This window comes from Pleurodeles waltl, chromosome 3_1, assembly GCF_031143425.1.
Source record: "Pleurodeles waltl isolate 20211129_DDA chromosome 3_1, aPleWal1.hap1.20221129, whole genome shotgun sequence".
In the NCBI taxonomy this organism is placed as follows: domain Eukaryota; kingdom Metazoa; phylum Chordata; class Amphibia; order Caudata; family Salamandridae; genus Pleurodeles; species Pleurodeles waltl.
The window spans coordinates 731,482,716-731,505,170 of record NC_090440.1 but is presented as its reverse complement, the minus strand read 5'-3'; the positions used below and the strand labels follow the sequence as shown (position 1 = coordinate 731,505,170).

The window sequence follows — 22,455 nt, the reverse complement described above, 5'->3', positions numbered from 1 at the left end:
GTTCTATGATCCTCAGGGCAAAGGCCAGGTCCATCATAGGTTTTGGTGCTCGTATAAAAGAAACCCAAAGGAAGCAGGGCAACACCATGGTCAGTAATCTGGTGTGGACTTAAGCTTCTTAAGATACCAGCGTAGGGGTTTTGAATGAAAGAACTACGCAATCGCCCTTGAATATTTTACGATTTCTGCCCACCCATTTTACCCTTCTGACCATCTTAATATCTTCAAAAAGTTTGTTTGTCAGGCCAGGTTTCAGGCGAGTTGCAATCCAGTGCAGGGCCTTGTTCCTCAGAGCTGCCCATGATTCCCCCCATGCTCCAGATAAAGTGGGGACATTGGCAAGGACTGCCACGTAAGGGGTTGCCGCAGGCGGGAGGTCAAGTATGTCTCTCCCAGTTAAAGGGCCACCCTGATAAACTTTGGGAGTAATTATGTGTTCCCCTCTTTTTGGTGATATTTTGTGGGATTGGACAATGCCAGTTCTTTCGAGTGAGGCACAAGGGTCAACTTGTCTTTGGGTAATCTGAGAAATGGGTGGTTGGGTCTGGTGCGTTAAAGGGGGCCTGGCATTGAAATCAGTATAACAAAGCTGTCGTGCAGTTGAGGTTAAAGGGTTTATTAATTGTGGATTCAATGTTTTAAGCAGATAATCAATTTTCCCCTCCAGTTGGGTTAAACGTTCCATTACTTGATCAAAGCGTGTACTTTTTTCTAAAGCAGTCAATGGCTCTGCGCTACTAGTTTTCCCTTTCACTGTATGAAATTTATTCTTATGGTCAGATTTTTGATTTTGAGGGCAAGTTTGAACGTTTTGGATGCATGCATTGGGTTGTATTTTCGAGGAGCCATATCTAACGTTCACAGGCGGCTCTTGTTTAGATGGTATATCCTTCCTTGCTAGTTGGGGTTTCCTCTTACATTTTGGTGAGGGAGGAAGGTCATCACCATCTGAGATAAAATCAATTGTATCTTGAATACAACCATTAATAGTTTTAGACTGGATTTTGCTTCCGGAAGGCTTTGCCAGGTGCTCAGGAGTTTTTGTTAAAGGGGGAGGGTTAGGGGTTACTAATTACCTATTCTGGGTGAGTATTTTCCCCTCAACATTGGTGATCTGTTTGTCAATTTCTCCCATTGCTCCTGAGATAAATTTCAGAATTGACGTATGTTTTTTTAAAAGTGAAATATCATTTGCACTGGGTTGTTTCCTTTTTCCCATTGTTACTAGCTGCCTTAAGCGCAAAAGTTCTATAATAATTGACTGCTAGGTAAAAGTACACTTAAAAGGTGGAATAACAAACTACTGCTTTTGGGAAGATGGAGGTGAAAAAAGGCGAAATGCAGGCTGCAGAAATATAATCACGGAGGGCCAAGGAAGAGAGACACAGTACCTGTTTTGGAGATATAGATACCAGGTCCTGAGCTCGCGGGGAGGATCTCAGGTGGGTAGCCCAGCCCAGCCTCTGCCGGCCGCTGACGGGCGCAGGACGGGCCCGCCCTTGGCACGGGCGCCACCCGCGCGCGTCCTGCGAGCGTGAGCGCGAGAAAATAATTTAAAGGGCTCCTGCCCAATTGCTCCGGTGCCGCTGCTGCCGCCTCCTCCCTCGGCCACAAGCACGCCTCCCGCAGAGCGGGAGCGCGAGAAAAGAGTTTAAAGGGCTCCTGCCCAATTGCTCCGGTGCCGCTGCTGCCGCCTCCTCCCTCGGCCACAAACGCGCCTCCCGCGGAGCGGGAGCACGAGAAAAGAGTTTAAAGGGCTCCTGCCCAATTGCTCCGGTGCCGCTGCTGCCGCCTACTCCCTCGGCCACAAGCGCCCCTCCCGCGGAGCGGGAGCGCGAGAAAAGAATTTAAAGGGCTCCTGCCCAATTCCTCCGGTGTCGCTGCTGCCGCCTCCTCCCTCGGCCACAAGCGCGCCTCCCGCGGAGCGGGAGAAAAGTGTTTAAAGGGCTCCTTCCCAATTGCTCCGGTGCCGCTGCTGCCACTTCCTCCCGCAGCCACAAGCGCGCCTCCCACAGAGCGGGAGCGCGAGAAAAGAGTTTAAAGGGCTCCTGCCCAATTGTTCCGGTGCCGCTGCTGCTGCCTCCTCCCTCGGCCACAAGCACGCCTCCCGCGGAGCGGGAGCGCGAGAAAAGAGTTTAAAGGGCTCCTGCCCAATTGCTCTGGTGCCGCTGCTGCCGCCTCCTCCCTCGGCCACAAACGCGCCTCCCGCGGAGCGGGAGCGGGAGAAAAGAGTTTAAAGGGCTCCTGCCCAATTGCTCCGGTGCCGCTGCTGCCGCCTCCTCCCTCGGCCACAAACGCGCCTCCTGCGGAGCGGGAGCACAAGAAAAGAGTTTAAAGGGCTCCTGCCCAATTGCTCCGGTGCCGCTGCTGCCGCCTCCTCCCTCTGCCACAAACGCGCCTCCCCGCTGCTGTTGGCAGTTAAGGTATGTATGAGTTCAATCTGTTTTGAATACTCGGCCTGATTTAAGAAAAGTGGTGCTGCATCCAATACAGCGCCACTTTTCTAAAGCTCCTTAGCACCCCATACTGCCACCATGTGTGTGCCGTATTTAATATACCCTGCACCGTGGCACAGGGTAGGGGCAATAACGTTGAAATGTTTGACGATATTGATATACTTTGTAAGATTAAATATTGGTGCCAATCCTGCACAGTACATAGGGACCTCTTAAATTCCACTGCTCCATTTTTGCAGTTCCCCTAACGGGGATTGCACTTCCTTGCATACTTTATGACTTTATGGTGCAAGGGGTTACAAAGTGGCACAATGCATGCATTGCACCGCTTTGGACACCCCTTTCGAAATCTGGCTCATCCATTTTGGCCCTGCTGGGCCACATTAAAGTAAAAAACAAAAAATTACGCTAATGTGGCGCAAGGAGGCGCTAGGCCCTCTTAAATCTGGGCCTCAGTTTTATTTTACTTTACATTTGACCATGTTTCTTTTTACTCACCTTTCATAGTATTTTTTCTTTTACTACATCCCTTTTTCACTGTTTATATCTCTTCACAGGTGTTGTTCCTATGATAGATGAATGAGCAGTTTCCTGGGAATTTTTTAATTTAGCGCTAGATACTTCTGTACATGAATATTTTTTAATTTACAGGAATATGCTGATACATGAGTGTAGTTTGCCTCATTTTGCTATGGGTAGATATTAATTCTCTCATGGTGACTCTTAGATGATTTTTCATCACCAGGAGACGATAGGCTGATGAACTAATTTTGCATGAAACTTAACCCTTGACACACAAAAGCTATGATGGCTAATCTTTATTTTTACCAATGGCCGACATGCTCTTTTTGCCACCTGAGCATCAAGATATATATTTTCTGCCCATCACTAGAATGATCAAGGCACAATCACTTATTTGCCGCACAATCATTGAAAACTATATAGTTGCAATGCCAGTTATCGGCCACTGTTTACTGTGATTAAGGGCCAGATGTAGGAAGTTCTGATTTTGCGAATCGGAAATTGAGAGTCAGTGCGACTCCCAATTTCCGATTCGCAAAATCGGATGCAGAACGGTGTCTCAGACACTGTCTGCGATTCGCTATGGGGTCGCAAAGACCCACCTCACTAATATTAATGAGGTGGGTCGCATTTTGCGACCCCATTGCGAGTACCTACACTCACATGGATGGTGGCCTGCTGAAGACGGCAGACATCCATGTCTGTGACTGCTTTTTAAATAAAGCTGTTTTTTTTTTTTGCAGCCCGTTTTCCTTAAAGGAACCATTTGGTTTCGTTTTTTTTCTCCAATGGACCACTGCCTGCTCTGAAAAAACATTTTGGGCAACATTCACATAGGGGAAGGGGTCCCCTGGGGACCCCTTCCCTTTTGCGAATGAGCTACCACCAGTGTGACACTGGTGGTAACTGCGAATTGCTTCGCGTCCCCTTCCTATTTGCGAGTCGCATTCACAATTTGCGAGTCGGTACCGACTCGCAAATTATGAATGAGCATCGCGATGAGCATTTTGCATGGCGCAAACTGCGATTTTCGCAGTTTGCACCATGCTAAATGCTTCCTACATCTGGCCCTAAATGCGTTTCGGAATAGACTGTACACATGGGTTCGATATGTGTATTTATTTAGTTCAGGTTCAGGTCCAACATGCAGGGCTTGCCCCACGTCTGTGCATAGGCTGTTGCTTAAGCATCTTATCATGTTAAACTCCTCACTTTCTAATTCTGGCTTTGCTTGCCAACATTCTAGTCACTATTTCGAGAGTAAAGCCAAAAAGATTTGACTTTTGTTAAATATCTGGCATTCCTTCTTATATTCTATGTTGTAAACAAGCTTTAACATTGGCACATCCCATTCTTACAACTTCAGGAGTTTTGTAAAGAGGCCTTGTGTAAGTTGAGGAATTTTTTTAAGGCATTATTAACTGCACAGTAAAGAAAACGTCGGGCAACAAGAATGTTTACATTCTGCTGAAATAGGAAACTGATCACAGCATGAATTTGTGAAATGGTGCTAACTGCTTTCACTTGGCTGTTTAAAAAGCAAGGTGAAGACAGCTGGCAGTCACCTGACGAACCACCAACAGCCTGGTTCAGGGGCCGTTCACGTGGCGGTCCATTGACCATAGCATTACAAGAGGAAGAAGCACACAAATAGCAGGAACCGCACGAAATGCCCAAAATCTGCCCGTTTGTCTGGTTCATCTGTAGAACAGATTTGAGAATTTGGCAAAGCCCAATTTCACTCTGCAAGCAGATTAAAGTGGGTTTCAATGTTCCACCCATTCCGCCATTCATTACATGTTTTTAAGCTATCCCTGTAACAAGACCATCACTAGTGAGGGAAGAATGTAACCGAGAGTGTGGAGGAGGGGCCTTCTTCCCTGGCCTGAGCTGGTGCTCACCGTGGTCTGGGAGAATAAAGATCAGTAACAAATCCTGTTTCAGCACACTAGCACTCAAGCTTCATCCCATGAATTACTTTTTAATGCTACTATAAAATAATTCAAACAGTTGTCAGAACGGTAACTGACTTACAAATTGGAACGTATGTGTTTGTATTCTTAAATATTTTCCTACCCTGTGTGTTTGAGTATTGCATTGAAGAAGGCAATCTGTGTTTAGTTCTTAGGTCCTCTGAGATAGTGATAGCTCGTGATCTGTGTGAATAACTGCAAATTGCACAATGAATGAATCTTCAACCCGTCTAAAAAAATCACCCGTCTGTCGAACTTCCAACGGGGAGGTTGCTGCCTTACTGGCGACCTGTCCACTGGCCCTAGTATGACTTTCCTGCTGGGCTGTCAGGCGGAAACCAAGGTCCGCAGCATTGTCACTGGTAATGCTTCCGCCCTCAGAGGGCACATTCACCCTCGTAATGTGCAGACAGGGTGCATTACGAGGTTGCTGGATAGGGGGACTCCTGCACTGCCCCTACCATGGGCAGTGTAGTGGCCCCCCTCTGGCACCTGCACCTGTTCTCCGCCAGCCTTTTCATGGTGGTGAAACTGCCATGAAAAGGCTGGCGGACAACCAGGTCATAATCAGCAGAGTGGTGCTTATTTCAGCGCCGCCCTGGCTGAGCACTGCCCTAGCCGATTACAACCTGCACCATTGTCAGCCTTTCGGGAACATTGTTCCCGGCGGAGACGGGGGTCATTTGGCGGTCTGACCACCAAACTCTTAATTTGGTAGTCGGACTGTCAAACCGGCGGCGGACATGTCCACTGGCCCTAGTATGACTTTCCTGCTGGGCTGACAGGCGGAAACCAAGGTTTCCGCCCATCAGCCCAGCAGGAAAGTGGCGGCAGCATTGTCACTGGTAATGCTTCCGCCCTCAGAGGGCACATTCACCCTCGTAATGTGCAGACAGGGCGCATTACGAGGTTGCTGGATAGGGGGACTCCTGCACTACCCCTACCATGGGCAGTGTAGTGGCCCCCCTCTGGCACCTGCACCTGTTCTCCGCCAACCTTTTCATGGTGGTGAAACTGCCATGAAAAGGTTGGCGGACAACCAGGTCATAATCAGCAGAGTGGTGCTTATTTCAGCGCCGCCCTGGCTGAGCACTGCCCTAGCCGATTACAACCTGCACCATTGTCAGCCTTTCGGGAACATTGTTCCCGGCGGAGACGGGGGTCACTTGGCGGTCTGACCACCAAACTCTTAATTTGGTAGTCAGACTGGCAAACCGGCGGCGGACATGACCGCCGTCACAATTCTGGCAGTCTGATGCCCGTCAGACTCAAAATGAGGCCTTAAAAGTGTGATAATGATGGTTACACATATGCACAAGTAAAAAACCAAAAGCACTATCAGAAAGTGCAGTGTTGCTTGAGGGAAAAACTAGGAGCCCTATAGTTTATACTACTTTGTGTATTTATGTAGCACTTTACAGTCCCATTGAGAACCACATCCACCATTCATGGAAGGAAAATTATAATATATAAAGATTGATTTAAGAAGTAATGAATATCAGATAAGAGAAAAGATGGAAAACTCAATAGCGATATCTAAGAAAATTGACTCCTGAGTGATTTTGAGAACAGGTATTTCAGGGTACTCTGGACAGATGGCCAATATCACCTGAAAACACTAAAATGTCAAAACGAATTTCACACAGACCTAGTTACCCTCCCTTTTTTCATTCCTGCAAGGTTGCACATTCTGACAAAATAAAAAAATGCTTTGCAGTTAGTCCTAACATTAACATTTCCTCTGCTTAGCTTCCAGTCGAGCCCTGAATGAAGCAGAATGTTTTTTCGTTACCAGTCAAAAAGAATATACTCCTCCTGTTGTCACACAAACAAATTAAACCCTCCTGTTTATTTGTCCCCAGGCTCTGGTACCATAAACCTTGGGAGGACCTGCATACCAAATTCCCAGCATAATCGTGGAGATTAGCATCAAAGGAGTTATTTACACCACATTGTACCCCCACAATGCTTTACGTTGTTAAGTCTATATTGAATAACAATTTGTTAATATCTAAAATGCATCGCTTTCATTGCCGTTATCCTTTTTTTCAACTATTTGTGTTCTTTAATCTACTCCTTAGGTTTGTTTCCTCTTGTAACACCTGTCAGACTCTGTTGAGTTGTGGTAACCCATTGTTACTTCTTCCATATATTTTCAGTCAAGTTGATAACACCTTAACAAGGCGTGGTTTTACCTGACGATTAGATCCTTTTACTTCGATGGATACAGCTAAAACCTAAAAACAATAATGTTCATACCCAGGAAGGATTTTTCAAAAAATGCATTTTCAAGAAAGTAAAAAACATGATTTCACTATTTTTCTAGGGCTATTATTTTCAATCTGCCACTACCAAACAGAAAATAAATGCTTGCGTGGCTTGTGCTCGATCCATGAGAGGCAAAATAAAACTGGAAAAGTTACCATCAGATGCTGTTTTCTTCTGTGCTTCTGCCTCCAAGGAATCAGGACTTAACGCGTGCGGACCTTTCAAGTACCTGAATGTGATGAAGGTAAGTAGTGGACAACAAATCCTGTGTAACTCAGTGTTGGTTACAGCTGAAGGCTTTTGATTATCAAAATATTTTGTGGCATTATCTGTGTTCCCATGGTAAAGCAGCCTTATTAAAAGTGTTAGTACAATGTACAGCAACAGCTGCACCTTTAGATTTTGGGTGGATATTTGTAGAAGTTTACATCTTTAAACATAAAGAGTTATGTTTTCTATTGGTTCATAAGGTGAATCGGATTGTATGAATCAGAGAGTTGTCTTTTGTGCTAGCCAGGCACAGCCTATGCTACTTTAAGGTAATGGTAGTTAGCCTCCTAGGGTATCACCCGCAAGAGAACACTTACCTGAAATTAGAAGCAACGAGGGACTCAGAGTGAGCAGACACAGAACCCCAGGCAGATTGGCCAGGATCTTGTGCTGCCAAACTTAGGTTTGCCCACTGCATTTAGAAATGGCTAAAACACCAGCCTCCATTTGGATCCACTATTGGAAACCTTTGACTGATGGCTCACCCACAAAATGGTCGTTGGTCAATGCAGAGGGCACTCTTTCTGGCATGCAATTTTCCTGTTCCAGAATAAAAAACAATGCAAAAGACCCCCAGAGCACCACAGCCATTTGTTTTTTTTATTTTTCAGCAACCACTTGGCACCCACTCATCAAACTTATCTGCACTCAGAGCAACGTCCACACTGGTGAATAGTCAGAAGTCAGTGAGATGCTCCCCAGACATGGAAAATCTTCAGTCTTGTTGAGCAGCCCCTCCACATGGATAGCGGAAACCATAGCCTTGCATTTATGACCCATTCTAAGGGGAAGGGGCAGAAACGTGCAACAAAAATCCTTTCTTTAGCACTGCTCATCTCTAAACATAAATGCCATTGATGTAGTATTATTGAGTGCCTTTAACAAATAAGGAATGTTTTGCTGTTTATACAGCTTCAGCTACCCCTTCAAGTGAAATACTATAATTTCACCGTTGATGATCTGTCTAAGATTTGTCAAATCATAGCCACTTTCCAGAAATCTTGCTAAATGTACTACAGATAAAAATGCTCTTTTAAGGCCACAGTTTCACCACTAGTATTAAAAGGTATCTATATGTAGAGGGAGTGAGGGGACTTGTTATGGGCTGTCACACATCCTTCCAAATCAACACCAGTTCAAATAAATGGTGTGGCGTATGAGTGTGGGACCTACTAATCAGGTGCTGAGTGATTTAGACAGCTGAAGCTTGGATCAGGGTATATGACATTGGCCCCAAGAATGCTATTGACCTGTAGAGGTGGTGGGGCAAGAAACATGTCGACAATGATCAATTTCGGAATTTAATGGTGATTGTTTCACGTTAAGTTTAGGATATAGTAATGTTGTAAGGAGAAAGTTAATCTTGTATACTTTTCTTTGGATTATGCAAGCAAGAAGGTCATAAATTACTGTAAAATGTGTTTTGAAGAGCCAACAATATTTGCCATTTAGATTAGTGATGAACCAAGGGTCAAATTATCTCAGTATTACATTTAAGAGAGGATGATTTTGTCAATAGTCTGTTATGTTTAATGTGTCCACTGGCTAGTAGGAGGTTTGTCAGCACTAGTGAGGTAAAGTCATCAGAGAAACTTTGCAAGGGATGTCTGTCCATTGTTTATCATGATGTAATCAAACACTACTTTTCTCTGTTTAACAGTGTTGTGTATTGTACTGATTTTACAGAGTGGAAGAATGGTGGTATCTTAGGAAATAGTTTAGTTTTTTATATATTTTATATATTTGATTTCTCTTTGGGTGGAAATAGGACACATGAGAAGTGGGGACTTTGCAACTGCTGTTATCTTAAGTATTCCAGTTGTCATACATAAGTGTGGCAAATCTGCCTTTTTAGTGTGTTCATTCCAGATTTTACGCCTCTCTATTAACCCTATCTTTGTGCATTAAGAACTCTGTGCCCATTTACCCCTACTTTGAACATGGTTAAATTGACTTATACCTGATTGACATGTTGAAATTGCCTCCAAGTCACTAGAACCTGACCTGGAAGTTAAATGCCAATTATGGACTGCAGCACCTATTGTGCAATTCACACAGCCTTTAAAACATGGCCTCAGGCCTACCATGTATAGCCAGACACACAGTAGTCTAAACACTCACTGTCAAACCTGTCAAAATAAGCCTTTTTCACGCATTGGAATCTCTGCATTTAAATATTAATAAGTTACCCTCAAGTACACTGTGTTGTCCACAAGGTAATGTGCCCGAAACTTAAAACTAGATCATTTGCAAAATAAAAATTTGTATGTTCCTGACTAGCTCTCCTCCCCCAAGCCTTACTCACTGGTAGGCTCTAGATGAGTCCTATAAAATGCCATTGTACAGGTTATAAACTTTAAGCTGTAAACCTTTGTCAGGGAGCAGCTACAAAGATATTCAAATACTATTTTTAAAGTTGATAAAAATCCAATTTAATAGTTAAGTCAGATATTTAATAAATATTTACCTTTTATCTGCTTGAGCCTGCAGCAATCTAATTAACATTAGCCTACTGGTAGCTGGTCTGCAAGTGATTAACCTTAATATGGCCTGAAAACTGTTTCCCAAGCAGAAACAATGGCCTGGTTGTGGAGAGGTATTTTTCTTCCCCTTGTAGGAAAACCAGTTAGAGTGGATCTAGGAACTTCCTTAACTCGTAAAGGGCCTACCCTTTCACAAGTAAAAGTAAAGTGACACCTGGGGTAGGCAAACCATTATTCCCCCAGCCAGACTGGCTCCAAGCCCACCAAGTGGAATAGAAACTTTGCCTAGAACCAGTTTTGAGTGACCACAAAGGAGTGAACTACTTATATTCCTGGGCATATCTCTCAGTAGACACACAGCCTCTCCATAAAAGACAATAGGTTTCCACATCTTAGTTGCCCCTTCCCAACTGGATCTGTATGGACTCTCCACAAGGTCTTTGTTGAACAAAACCCTGAATTCCTAAGTGCCCCTTAAATCTTGAGAGCCTCAAAATGAAGAGCTGTGGGAAAACGGATTTATCACTCCAAGTCCTGGGATCTAGAATAATTCTGACTTTTAGCTGGTGGCGGACTGGAGCCAATCACCAGAGCTGATCCAGCGACAGCACAACTTTGCGGGGCTGAAGGAACAAGTTTTTCCTGCTTGGAACATTTCTGAGGCAGCTACCCCATTTCATTGTGACTCCTCAAGAAAGTATCTGACCCTGTAGTGCCCTTTTTGGATACAGCCGTCCGCTTTTTCCCACTGGAGATTCGAAGATCTATTTAGGAGATTAAGGGCCTGATTTAGATATTGGTAGATGGGTTACTCCATCACAACGGTGATGAATATCCAGTCAGCGGAAATCTAAATCCTATTATGTCCTATGGGTTTTAGATTTTGGTGGACAGGATATCTGCCACCGTTGTGACTGAATAACCTGACCGCCAATATCTAAATCAGGCCCTTAGTGTATATTTTAAGTTTGGCAGACAGTATATACTCTTTCAGGACAAAGGAGTAAAGTACTCCAATGCCCGGATGGGGTAGCTGCTCACTAAATTTAGAGATGCTCCCCGGCCAAGAGGCCATTTCTTGCATTGGCAGTTCCTGTCAAGGAATTGAAAGTTTGATTCAAGTAGGGCAAACATTCAATATTATTTTGTTTTCAGGAACAAAATCCCATGGCGCAGGGGCCAATCACAAGTTTTCACAGACCCTCACTGCCAGTTTTTTCTGGTCATTTGATCACCCACTCTAAATTAAGCGGGTGGTCAAATGGCCATGCCTCCAGTGGCCCTTACTCTGTCAGGCCTTCGAAGATGTAGGTCAATGGTGGAAATTGAGTGGTCTCCACTGCTGACAAACTGAAGGCTCACCCATCTCTAAATGAGGTAGAAGGACCTTCAGTATGATAGAAAGGATATGTAACAAGGAGTGTTGTGACCACATAGAGAAGAAAAGGTGCAGTCCTAGTGCCTCTATAAGGCCTTGGAACTAGAAGACGATTTGCAATGAGCATTTCATGTTTATGGATATTCCATTCCTTACACTATATGGCCCGATAACTCACCTGCTTTTTTGCCCTGTTGCTCACATAGTTTGCAATTGGGCTTTTGTAATGTTTGATACATGTAGGTCAGTCACAGATATTTAGCTGAGCATTTTGCAAGCTGAGTTTTATAAGGCAGTTTTATAGAGTAGTTATGCCTCAAAGGGTTTCTAAACTCTGATGATCTAATGTAACTAATGAAGAGAAGATTGCCTCTGGTTGTAAGGTTAGATTTTGAGGTGGAAATTAGATTGTACTTGGCTCTTTGGAGAGGCCTAGGAGCAGTATGCTGAGTGATCCTTTTTGGCAGGTGGACCAGGACTAGAACTTTCATGAATCTAAACATAAGAATGATGATCTTAAATGTAATCCAAATATATTTTGAGTTAAATTGGCAGCATATATTTGCAAATTTATGGTGTTTAATCAATCTGGCTTTCAATCTTCATTCCACCTTTTTGTAAATGTTTTAGTCTTTGGAGAACCAGTTTGCTGAGTGTTTGTGTTTTCTGCCTAGTGTAAATGGGGCATACTTATAAAGGGTATCAGACATCAAGTTGAATAGATAGAGTTGACAGATCCCATGGTATGTAAAAAAGAAGCTCGCAAGAATTAACGGCTTGATGCAGGTCAGTGGTTGTAAACAGGAGGCACCAGTACTCGCTTTTCGAACTGGGGCTTACATTTGTCATCAGACTTTGACCAGGAGGAACAGCCAAAAAGGCATCACTGAGATCAACTCAGCCAAGGTTTAGAACATAACAATCTAACCTTCAGGCAATAGAATAAAACATTTTGGCAACTGATCTTTCCATTACAAATTTCTTCCATACTGACCTAGTTATTTTTAAAGCTGCTAATAACTGCTAAGCGTGATCTTGCTATGTACGGCTGCACTTGGACCTGTGGACAGGTTCTATCTGTTAATACGAGGAAGAGATCATGGTGCTTTATTAGTGCTCTTCTTGAGGAGAGGTGTCTATGCTTAGAGCAGTTACTGCCAGTGGAGCAGAGGGAATAGAAGTGTGCATCCTCTCTCCTCAGAATTTATGAGGGAGCTGGGTAATTGACTATGGAATATGTAACCTTTGCTCTAGAAGAAGTAGGAGAATCCATTTCCCACTGCTTATAGTGCAGAGAGCGAGGTGGTGGGCACCTTCCTCCCTCGCACATTCTAAGGGAAAAAGGCTACAGCTGTTTGCTGCCATTAAGTATGGACAGTGACACGTAACTGCTCACTTTCAAAAATGTATTTACTGGCATTGTCAATGCCAATAGATTTGGTTTATAACTGAAAGTGCCTCTTCATCACTGATCAGTTTAGGCAATGAGTCACCATGCATGCGCCCTGTCACTCATCCTTGCTCTCATTCATCTAATCATCCCCCACTCAATCAATTCTTGTAAAGTGTGACTATTCACCCGTTAGGGTCTAAAGGTGCTGGGGGGGAAGTGTAGCATTCACCGGTGGTTCTTAAAAAAGCCATGTCTTTAGTTCCAGAGGAGGGGAGGTGATTTGTCTGATGTGGAGAGGAAGGGCGTTTCAAGCGGTGGCTGCGAGGTAGGAAAAGGAGCCTCCTGTTATGGTTTTCCTGATGTGGGGTATTTGTGCGAGATAGAGCTGGGCTTGAGTGTAGGGTCCTCTGGTGTATGTGGAGGTTGAGTCGATGATTCAGGTAATCTGGTCCGGTGTTGTGGAGGGCTTTGTGTGCATGGGTGAGGATGTTGAAGGTGATTCTTTTCTCCATGGAAAGCCAGTGCAGTGTACGTAGGTGTTGCAAGATGTGGCAGTGTCGAGGTAGGTCGAGGACCAGTCTGGCAGCAGTGTTCTGGATGTTTTGTAGTTTGCGGATGAGTTTCTTGTTTATTCCGGTGTGAAGTGCGTTGCCATAGTCCAGTTTGCTGGTGATGAGGGTGTGCGTGACGGTCTTTCTATGTTCAAGGGGGATCCATTTGAATGACTTGCATAGGAGGCGGAGGGTGCAGAAGCAGGTGGATGTGACTGAGTTGATTTGATGGTTCATGCTGAGATTGGAGTCCAGGATGATCCAGAGGTTGCAGGCTTGGCTGGTGGAGGTGGGCGGATTTCCGACGGTGGGTGGCTACCAGGAGTCGTTCCACGTGTTGGGTTGAGGGCCCATGATGAGTACTTCTGTCTTGTTTGAGTTGAAGGCAGCTGTTTCTCATCCAGTTGGCAACTGCTTCAATGCCTTTGTGGTTGTTGTGTTAGGCTTTGTTGGGTTTGTTCGAGAGGATGAGTTCGGTGTTGTTGGCGTAGGAGATGATGTTGATTCCATAGCTTCTGATGATGGTGGCTATATAGATGTTAAACAGCGTGGGACTGAGGGAGGATCCCTGGGGAACTCTGCGGGTTGTGGGTCTGTGAGGAAGGGGGCGAGTCCCACTCGTTGAGTTCTGCCGGAGATGAAAGATTGGATCCAGTCGAGGGCCTTGTCTCTGATGCCGGCTTTTTGAAGTCTTCTTATCAGGGTGTGATGAGAGACTATGTTGAAGGCTGCCGAGAGGTCTAGCAGGATGAGTGCTGCCATCTCTCCTTTGTCCAGCAGGGAGTGTATGTCGTTTGTTGCGGCCAGGAGGGCTGTTTCGGTGCTATGGTTTTTCCTAAATCTGGATTGGGAGATGTCGAGGATGTTGTGATCTTCTAAAAACGTGGCAAGTTGGCTGTTGACCACTTTTTCAATTACGTTTGCAGGAAAGGGGAGTAGTGAGATGGGCCTGAAGTTTTTGAGGTTGGTGGGGTCTACTGAGGGTTTCTTGAAGAGGGGGTTGATCTTGGCGTGTTTCCAGTCGTTGGGGAAGGTGGAGGCAGCTAGTGTGCGGTTGATGGTGAGGCGGAGCTTGGGGGCGATGGTGTCTGTGGCTCTGTTGAAAATGTGATGGGGGCATGGGTCCGTGGGGGCCCCGGAGTGTATGGACATCATTGTTCTCAAAGGATCTTCGGTGGTGAGGGGGGGTCCAGGTGATGATTGTTGGTTTGTTGGTGTCGGGTTTTGGTAGAGGGGGTTCTGCGCGTAGCTTGTCCTTGCAAAAAACTGTCATAGATGGTCTTGATTTTGTGGTGGAAGTAAATGTTGAGTCTGTCACAGAGGTCCTGTGAGGGTGGGATGTCTGTTGTTTCATTGTTGGGTTGGGCAAACTCCTTGATGATGCTGAAGAGTTCCTTGCTGTTGTGTGCGTATGAGGAGATTCTGGCCCTCATTATGACTTCGGCAGTCTAAAACCTAAACCGCCGAAGTCCCGCTAGCCACAAGACCGCCAGGGATGAGGGTCACCCGACAGCCATATTATGACTGCTGGCGGCTGTCCACCAGAATTTGGGTGGAGAGCCGCCAGCAGCCATACTGGCAGTCGGCAGTGCAGTGGCAGCTGCTCCGCTTGTCCTGCCATGTCATCACAACACTGACACGCCTATTATGAGTTGGTAATAGGTGTGGCGGTGTTGTGGCGATGGGGCAGTGCTGGCAGAACAGGCCCCAAGGATCCCTTCCCCTCCGGATGTCCACCGTGTGAAGGTAAGTGCCCGTCCGATAGGGGAGGGGTGTGATGAGTGGTGGGGGTGTGCGTTTGTGTGATTGGAGGGGGGTGGGGTTTGTCTGCATGTATGTGTGTTGTGAGGGTGTGAGTGCGTGAATGGATGTGGGGGTAGTGGGGGTGTGTGCGGGTGTATGTGTGTGTCTGTATGAGTGTGTGAATGCATGATTGTATTTGTGTGTATGTATGTGTGGGGCATGCATGTTTGGATGGGATGGGGGTGTCTCTAGGGGCTGAGTGGGGTCCGTCACTGTATGGGGGGGCTGTGGGGGTGGTATACTGGTGACAGGAATGTAGATTCCTGTTGCCAGTATCCTTTCCGCCTTATACCTTGCCCCAGCGGTCCAACTGCCCTGGTGATACAGGCAATAAACTGGCTGCTTTGCAGCCTGTTCACTGCCGTGGTCATAATCTGGCTGTCCAGCACCGCCACACCGCTGGCATGTTTACAGCCACCGCCGGCATGGCGGAGCTGGACCACCAATGTTGTAATGAGGGCCTCTGTCTTGTATAGCTTTCTTTCTGGTGTTTCTGATGAGTTGGTGGTGTGCGGTGGTGGTGGCTCTGAAGTTGCTATGGACTTCTGTGGATTTGGTGTTTCTCCAGATTCTCTTGAAGTGGCAACAAGTGCGTCTGGCTTTCTTTGCCTGGGAGCTGTTCTTTTTAAGGGGGCTATGGTGTTGGGGCAGTCAGTGATCCATTTGTGGAAGGTGCATGCTGTGGTGTTTGGGTCGTCTTTGTGTGTGATGTTGGGGGCGGTGATGGCGAGGGCGGCGGTGAGCTGATCGTTGGTGATTCTTGTTCAGATTCTATGTGATGGTTGGTGTTGGGGTCTGATGACGGTGGGTGTGTTGGAGGTGAAATGGATGCATCGGTGGTCTTTCCAAGGGGGTTCTGAGCCGTGACTGAAGGTAGCAGAGGTTCCTGTTGTGAAAATAGGATTGTCCTGCTGTGTGTGTTGGCTCCATCACGATCTGTTGGATCCCTATGTTGTGGCGGTTGTCTAGGAGGGATGCGATGTTGGGGTCTGATAGGTTGTCGAGGTGGAAGTTGAGGTCTCCCAGCAGGGTATGGTTGGTGGCTGTGATGGCTTGTGCGGGGATGAAATCTGTGATGGAGTTGGCGAAGGGAGCACGTGGTCCGGGAGGATGGTAGATGAGGATTCCCCTGATGGTGGATGTCCAGCTGGTATCTAGTTTGAAGTGGATGTGTTCCATCAGGCTTGTGGATTCTTCGGAGTCTTCGTAGTGTGTGTTCAGCCAGAGGTTAGACCTGTGGACAATGGCGATTCCCCCCCAGAGTGGCTGGGGTGGTCTTTCTGGATGATCTTGTATCCCTGGGGGATGACGAGGGCGATGCCTGGGCCTGAGGTGGTGTTGGTCCAGGTCTCGGTGAGGAACGCAATGTCCGAGGTTGTGCTGTCAAGGAGGCCCTAGATTTCGGTAACGTGTTTATGGAGGGAGCTGATGTTGAGGAGAATGCACTTCTGAGATTTCGGGGGGTTGTGCGAGGTCCAAGGTCTTGGTGGTGGCATAGGTTTGGCCGCAGCGGAGGCAGCTGAAAGGTTTGTGGGTGTTGGCTGGTGATGCTTGCTAGTAGTTGTTGTGCATCCTGGGTTGAGTGCGATGAGTGCTGCTGATGTGTAGAGGTGGCAGGTGGCAGGAGCAGGGGTCCTAGCGCTAGTCACGGTCGGGTCATGGACGGGCGCAGACGGGCTTGCCTTAGGCACACCAGGGGTGTGCCCGCTGGGTGCATCTGCCATTAAGTAGGGAGGGGGGAGGAGAGGACAGGTGGGAGGTGGGAGGTGGGAGCAGGAGCGGGAAACAGTGCAAAAAAAAGTGGGGGTGGGGCCAGCAGCGGCAGGGAGAGTGAGGGGGGGGTGGGGCCGCTGGGGGCACAGCGGCAGGGAGAGTGCGAGAGAGGACGGGGTGGGGCCGTAGGGGCAGCAGCAGCAGCGGGGACAGTGGGAGAGAGAGAGAGAGAAGCAAGTGACGAGAGAAACGAGGGAAGGATAGAGGAAAGCATAAAGTGAATGGCACAAAAACAGTACACAAAGGAAAAAAGGCACAAAGACAGTACACAAAGGGAAAAACGAGGAAAAAAGAGAAAAGAAGCAGAGGGCAGCCCAGCAGAAGAGCACAGCTTTCCCACTAGACACCAGGGATGAGGCGCAGGCAGAAGCCTACGGGTGGAGGAGGGCCTCGAACTTCTGACCGAGGTCAGAGATCGAGTCAAATGGGCTTCACTTGCAGGTGGAGCTACGAAGTGGCAGAGCAGTTCACTGACTACGTCAGTGAGGTTGCTATTCCTCTTGTGCAGCAGCCACCACTAAGTAGGAAGGGGGAGGAGAGGACTGCTGGGAGAAGAGAGTGGGAAACGGTGTGAAAAAAAGGGGACGGAGCCACAGGGGCAGCAGCGGTGGGAAGAGTGAGAGAGAGGATGGGGGCGGGCCCGTGGGGGCAGCATCGACAGGGAGAGTGCGAAGGAGAGAGAGAAACGAGTGACGAGGGAAACGCACTGACTCTTGCAGTCACCCACTTACCCATCCACAACCGAATAGACACTCATACTCCCACACACAAAAGGAAGCTAAATTAAAAGAATACAAATAAAAAAGGAAAGCAAGCCACAACCCAAATTTTTCAGGCATATGTAATACCAAAATAAAATTAAACATAGCAGAGGGTAGCCATCTTCGAATGGTATCGTACATAGGGGCTATTTACGAGTTTGTCACTTGGGCTAGAGGAATCAAAAAAGTGGTGCAAGAGAGACATAAACTGGCTCATAAATATGCCCCAGAGTGTATCATTGTTTTAAAATTCCAACATAGCTACCTAAGTGCCCTCTATTTATGCATAAGCATGTTGAAACATTTATGGTTTTTATTTTTATTACCAGGGCCTGGGAGACAACTACACTTGCCAGACATTGCTAAGAACATATAGCAAGGATCATCATAGTGCACATTTGTACGGCAATGGGTTTGTCAAAAGAAATGACCAAGACTATAATCCTTGCTTATTACAGTAATCTGTAGAGTTCCATCTAACAAAATAACATTGTAGAGGTATTAACACAATGTAGTGTCAATCCACCCTTAAAGGCCTAACAGTTTTTAACATATGATTTTTTACAATGCACACGACGGCCTGCTGGCTATGTTGGAATTCTTCATAATAAATAGTCTGGACCTATGGCATCTTGCATTACTTTTCCCAACTAACCAGTCAGGCCGAGACCCTTTATAATGGGCTCATCATCATACTCAACTCCAGTCCAATGTACTAAGTACAAGCTTAACCACAAAGCAACATTTGGTATAGTCATAAACTTATAAATATGTACATAATTAAAGCTTGCAAAGCAATATACAGTCCTCCGAAAAGACAAAACAAGGCTACTCAAAGCACAAATTTGTCCCCCTGGCTTGTCACAGGAGGTAACTATCCACAAAAGCCTGACCTACTATGGTAATCTCTGAGATTCCATGTACAACAAAACCTGACTACTGTCTTTAAATAAGTGTAATGAAAGTGCATCCATAAAGGCTTTTCACTATATAAAGGTAGGGCCTACTGTCTGTGTTATAATTTTTTTTTAAAGAATGGTCAGTTCTATGATACCTCACATAACGTTCCCAAATTAACTAACTAACTAACTTTTTGTTGGCTTGTCACCGTCACCAACTCAGGCTTACTTTATCGAACATAAGCTTTCTTAAAATTCTGCCGTCAGGTAAACAATCAGCAAAATTACCAATACATATAAAGTTACAGTGGGCAAAACAGTATACAATCCCTTTTAAGAAGTTCAAATAAGGATTCAAGGGAGTACCCAACACCAAAATCAGTTCTTACTAAGTTAATCTGTGAATTTTTATGTAGCAAAATACCAACCAGCCTTCAACACAATAATCTATCCTTATGCTATTGTCGGCTTCAATAAATGCATTTCACAATAAGTAAGGCCTACTTCCTTTGACATAACTTTTCATAATAAAAAATCAGGCATATGGCAATGGTCATAACTTTTCTCAATGAACCATTCAAGCCTATAACCTTCATCATTGGCTTGGGAACTTACCGAACTGACATCTTCTATTTTGCACATCCGCTGCATGCATCAGTTACAGTTGGAAAAATAATATACAGCCACTTCTGAAAAGGGCCTAACAAGGATTACCATGTTTTAAATCATCAACTCCAAGTGTTTGTCAGAAGGGTAACCAAAGTCCTTACATATTGTGGCAATTTGTGAGATTCCATGTTACAAAATATCTGTCTACAGCATTTACCAAAAGGTAATGAGAGTCTACCCTTAAAGGCCTGCCGGTGTTAACAATAAATTGGCCAGCCTTACTTCCTTTATCATAATTTCTAACAATAAAGATATGAAGCCTGCAGCATTTGACATAAATTTTCCCAAATAACCAATAAATCCTATGACCTTTATCATTAGCTTGTCAACAAAATTCAACAAGGATTCACAAAGATTAACATCATGCAGATCTTCTACCTGCAGGCATTGTCGGAAGGGGAAAACCAACATCAAAATCCTTTCCTCCATCAGTAATGTTTAAGAATCCATGTAATGCAGTGCCTGTCTACAGGCATTAGCACAATGTAAAAACAATCCACACTTAAAGGTCTTAGAGATGAGTAGCTTTATTTTCACAGTAAGTCTGGCCTTATGTGTTTGCTATAAATGTTCATAATAAAGAGATTAATCAATCAATCAATCAATCAAAGCATTTGTAAAGCACACTACTAACCTGTGAGGGTCTCAAGGCACTGATGGGGGGAGGGGAGGCTGCTACTGATCAAACAGCCAGGTCTTGAGGTGTTTTCTGAAGGTAAGTAGGTCCTGTGTCTATCGTAGGTGGGTGAGAAGAGTGTTCCATGTCTTGGCGGCGAGGTGGGAGAACGATCTGCCACCACCGGTCATTCTGTGGATGCGTGGGATGGTGGCAAGGGCAAGGTCAGCGGAGCGAAGTTGTCAGGTTGGGGTGTAGAAGGAGAGCCATCTGAGGTATTTTGGTCCAGTGTTGTGTAGTGCCTTGTGAGCATGGGTGAGGAGTTTGGATGTGATTCTCTTCTTGACGGGGAGCCAGTGCAGGTCTCTCATGTGGGCTGGGATGTGGTGGGGATGTCCAGGATGAGGCGTGCGGAGGCGTTCTGTATGCGTTGCAGTCTTTTCTGGAGCTTGACTGTGGTTCCAGTGTAGAGGGCGCTGCCGTAGTCCAGTTTGCTGCTTACGAGGGCTTGGGTGACCGTCCTTCTGGTTTCATTGGGGATCCATTTGTAGATCTTCTGAAGCATGCGGAGGGTGTTGAAGCAGGAGGAAGAGATGGCGTTGACTTGCAGGGTCATTGATAGCGTGGTCGGTGGGTGTCGGTGCGATTCCCAGTGTGGCACGCCACCAGGAGTCATCCGAATGCAGAGGGGGTGGAGCTGAGGATGAGGACCTCAGTTTTGTCAGAATTCAGTTTCAGACAGCTGTACTTCATCCATTTGGCGATGGCCTTCATTCCTTCATGGAGATTGTTTTTGGTGGTGGTGGGGTCCTTGGTGAGGGAGAGGATCAGCTGGGTGTCATTGGCGTATGAAACAATGTTGAAGTTGTGAGATCGTGGATGTTTGCTAGTGGCACCATGTAGATGTTAAAGAGGGTCGGGCTGAGGGACGATCCCTGGGGTATGCCGCAGATGATTTTGGTGGCTTCAGAGTGGAATGGAGGGAGGCGGACTCTTTGAGTTCTGCCGGTGAGGAAGGAGGTGATCCAGTCCAGGGCTCTGTCACGTATTCCTGCGTCGCTGAGGCGTGTGTGTAGGGTGTGGTGGCAGACGGTGTCGAAAGCGGCTGAGAGGTCCGGGAAGGTGAGGGCCGTGGTTTCACCTGAAATTGTCTGTGGCAGCGATGAGGGCGGTTTTGGTGCTGTGGTTGCTGCGGAATACAGATTGGGACAGATCCAGAGTGTTGTTCTCCTTGAGGACACGGGTCAGTTGTTTGTTGACGATTTTCTCGATGACGTTTGCCAGGAAGGGGAGCAGCGAGATGGATTGGACGTTCTTGAGGTCCTCTGGGTCTGCCTTGGGTTTCTTGAGAAGGGCGTTGATCTTGGCGTGTTTCCAGCTCTATGGGAAGGTGGCGGTCTCAAAGGAACTGTTGATGATCTTAAGGAGTTGGGGTGCGATGACGGAGCTTGCTTCGTTGAAGATGTGGTGAGGACAGGGGTCGGATGGTGAGCTTGATTGGATGGTGTTCATGGTTTTGATAGTGTTGTAGTCGTTGACGTGGATCCAGGAGAGCAGGAGGCTGGTGGGCGGTGAGTCTGTGGTGTTGGTGGTTGACGGGGGGTCTGGGTATTGAAGCTGTCATGGATGTCTGCGATCTTCCAGTAGAAAAAGGTGGCTGGTGGAGTCGCAGAAGTCTTGTGATGGTGGAATGTTGTTGATGTTGGAGCCAGGGTTGAAGAGTTCCTTCACGATGTTGAAGAGCTTCTTGTAGCTGTGTGTGTTGTTGTTGATGCGTTCTTTGAAAGCGGTTCTTTTGGAGGCTGGGATGAGTTGGTGGTGTCGGCGGATGGTGTTCTTGAAGGCTTTGTGGTTGTCCGGTGTCTGTTGTTGGTGCCACTTTTTCTCGAGTCTTCGGCATGTTTGCTTGGATTCTTGGAGGTCAGCAGTGAACCGGAAGGCCTTTCTGTTGGTGCGTCTGTTAGAGGGTTTCTCGATCGGGGCGAGAGTGTTGGCACAGTCATTGATCCATTGCCTGAGGTTGCGGGCTGCTGTGTCAGTGTCGGCGGTGTCAATAGGGTCCAGGAGAGGATGGTGATCAGCTGGTCTTCGGTGACCTGGTTCCATCTGCGGTGGGGAATTCGTTGCGGGTGATGGTGTGTTAGACATATTGCAGCATAACGTTTTCCAATGAATGACTCAGGCTTATCTCCTTTATCCCTGGCCTTTCACCGTAACCAAAGCAGGGCTATTGTATTCAACATAAGCTTTTCAACAATTGAGGTATCAGTATACAGTCAAAAAAATATATTATACATTTGTACAAAATTATAGTTGGTAACACAGTATGCAACACTTATGAAAGTATACATCTTCTACCCATAGACTTGGCAAGAGGGGTAACCAATGCCTAAACCTTTGTGTACTATGGTAATCTCTGAGAGACCCTGTAACAAAATACCAGTTTACAAGTTTTAGGGCAGCGTAATAACAATCCAACTTAATATTCTATTGGCTTTGTTCAGTTGCCTGTTACCATAACCAATGGAGCCATGCTGTATTGAGTGTAGGCTTTCCCACACAGGTAGAAATGGCAATACAAGCACCCTTTCAGAGGAAGCACACAACCTCTGTCTAATCAAAATCTGTACTCAAAGACAC

The 22,455-nt window shown here is 46.2% G+C and overlaps 1 protein-coding gene across 1 annotated transcript in view; it reads left to right on the top strand.

Moving 5' to 3' along the window:
• The window catches only part of DCDC1 (doublecortin domain containing 1), a 1,098,140-nt gene that overhangs the window by 946,180 nt on the left and 129,505 nt on the right, over positions 1-22,455 (top strand). Inside the window, exon 30 of the mRNA XM_069223476.1 lies at positions 7,278-7,463. Within this exon, the coding sequence (XP_069079577.1) occupies positions 7,278-7,463 (186 nt within the window). The remainder of the gene's footprint in view (positions 1-7,277; positions 7,464-22,455) is intronic.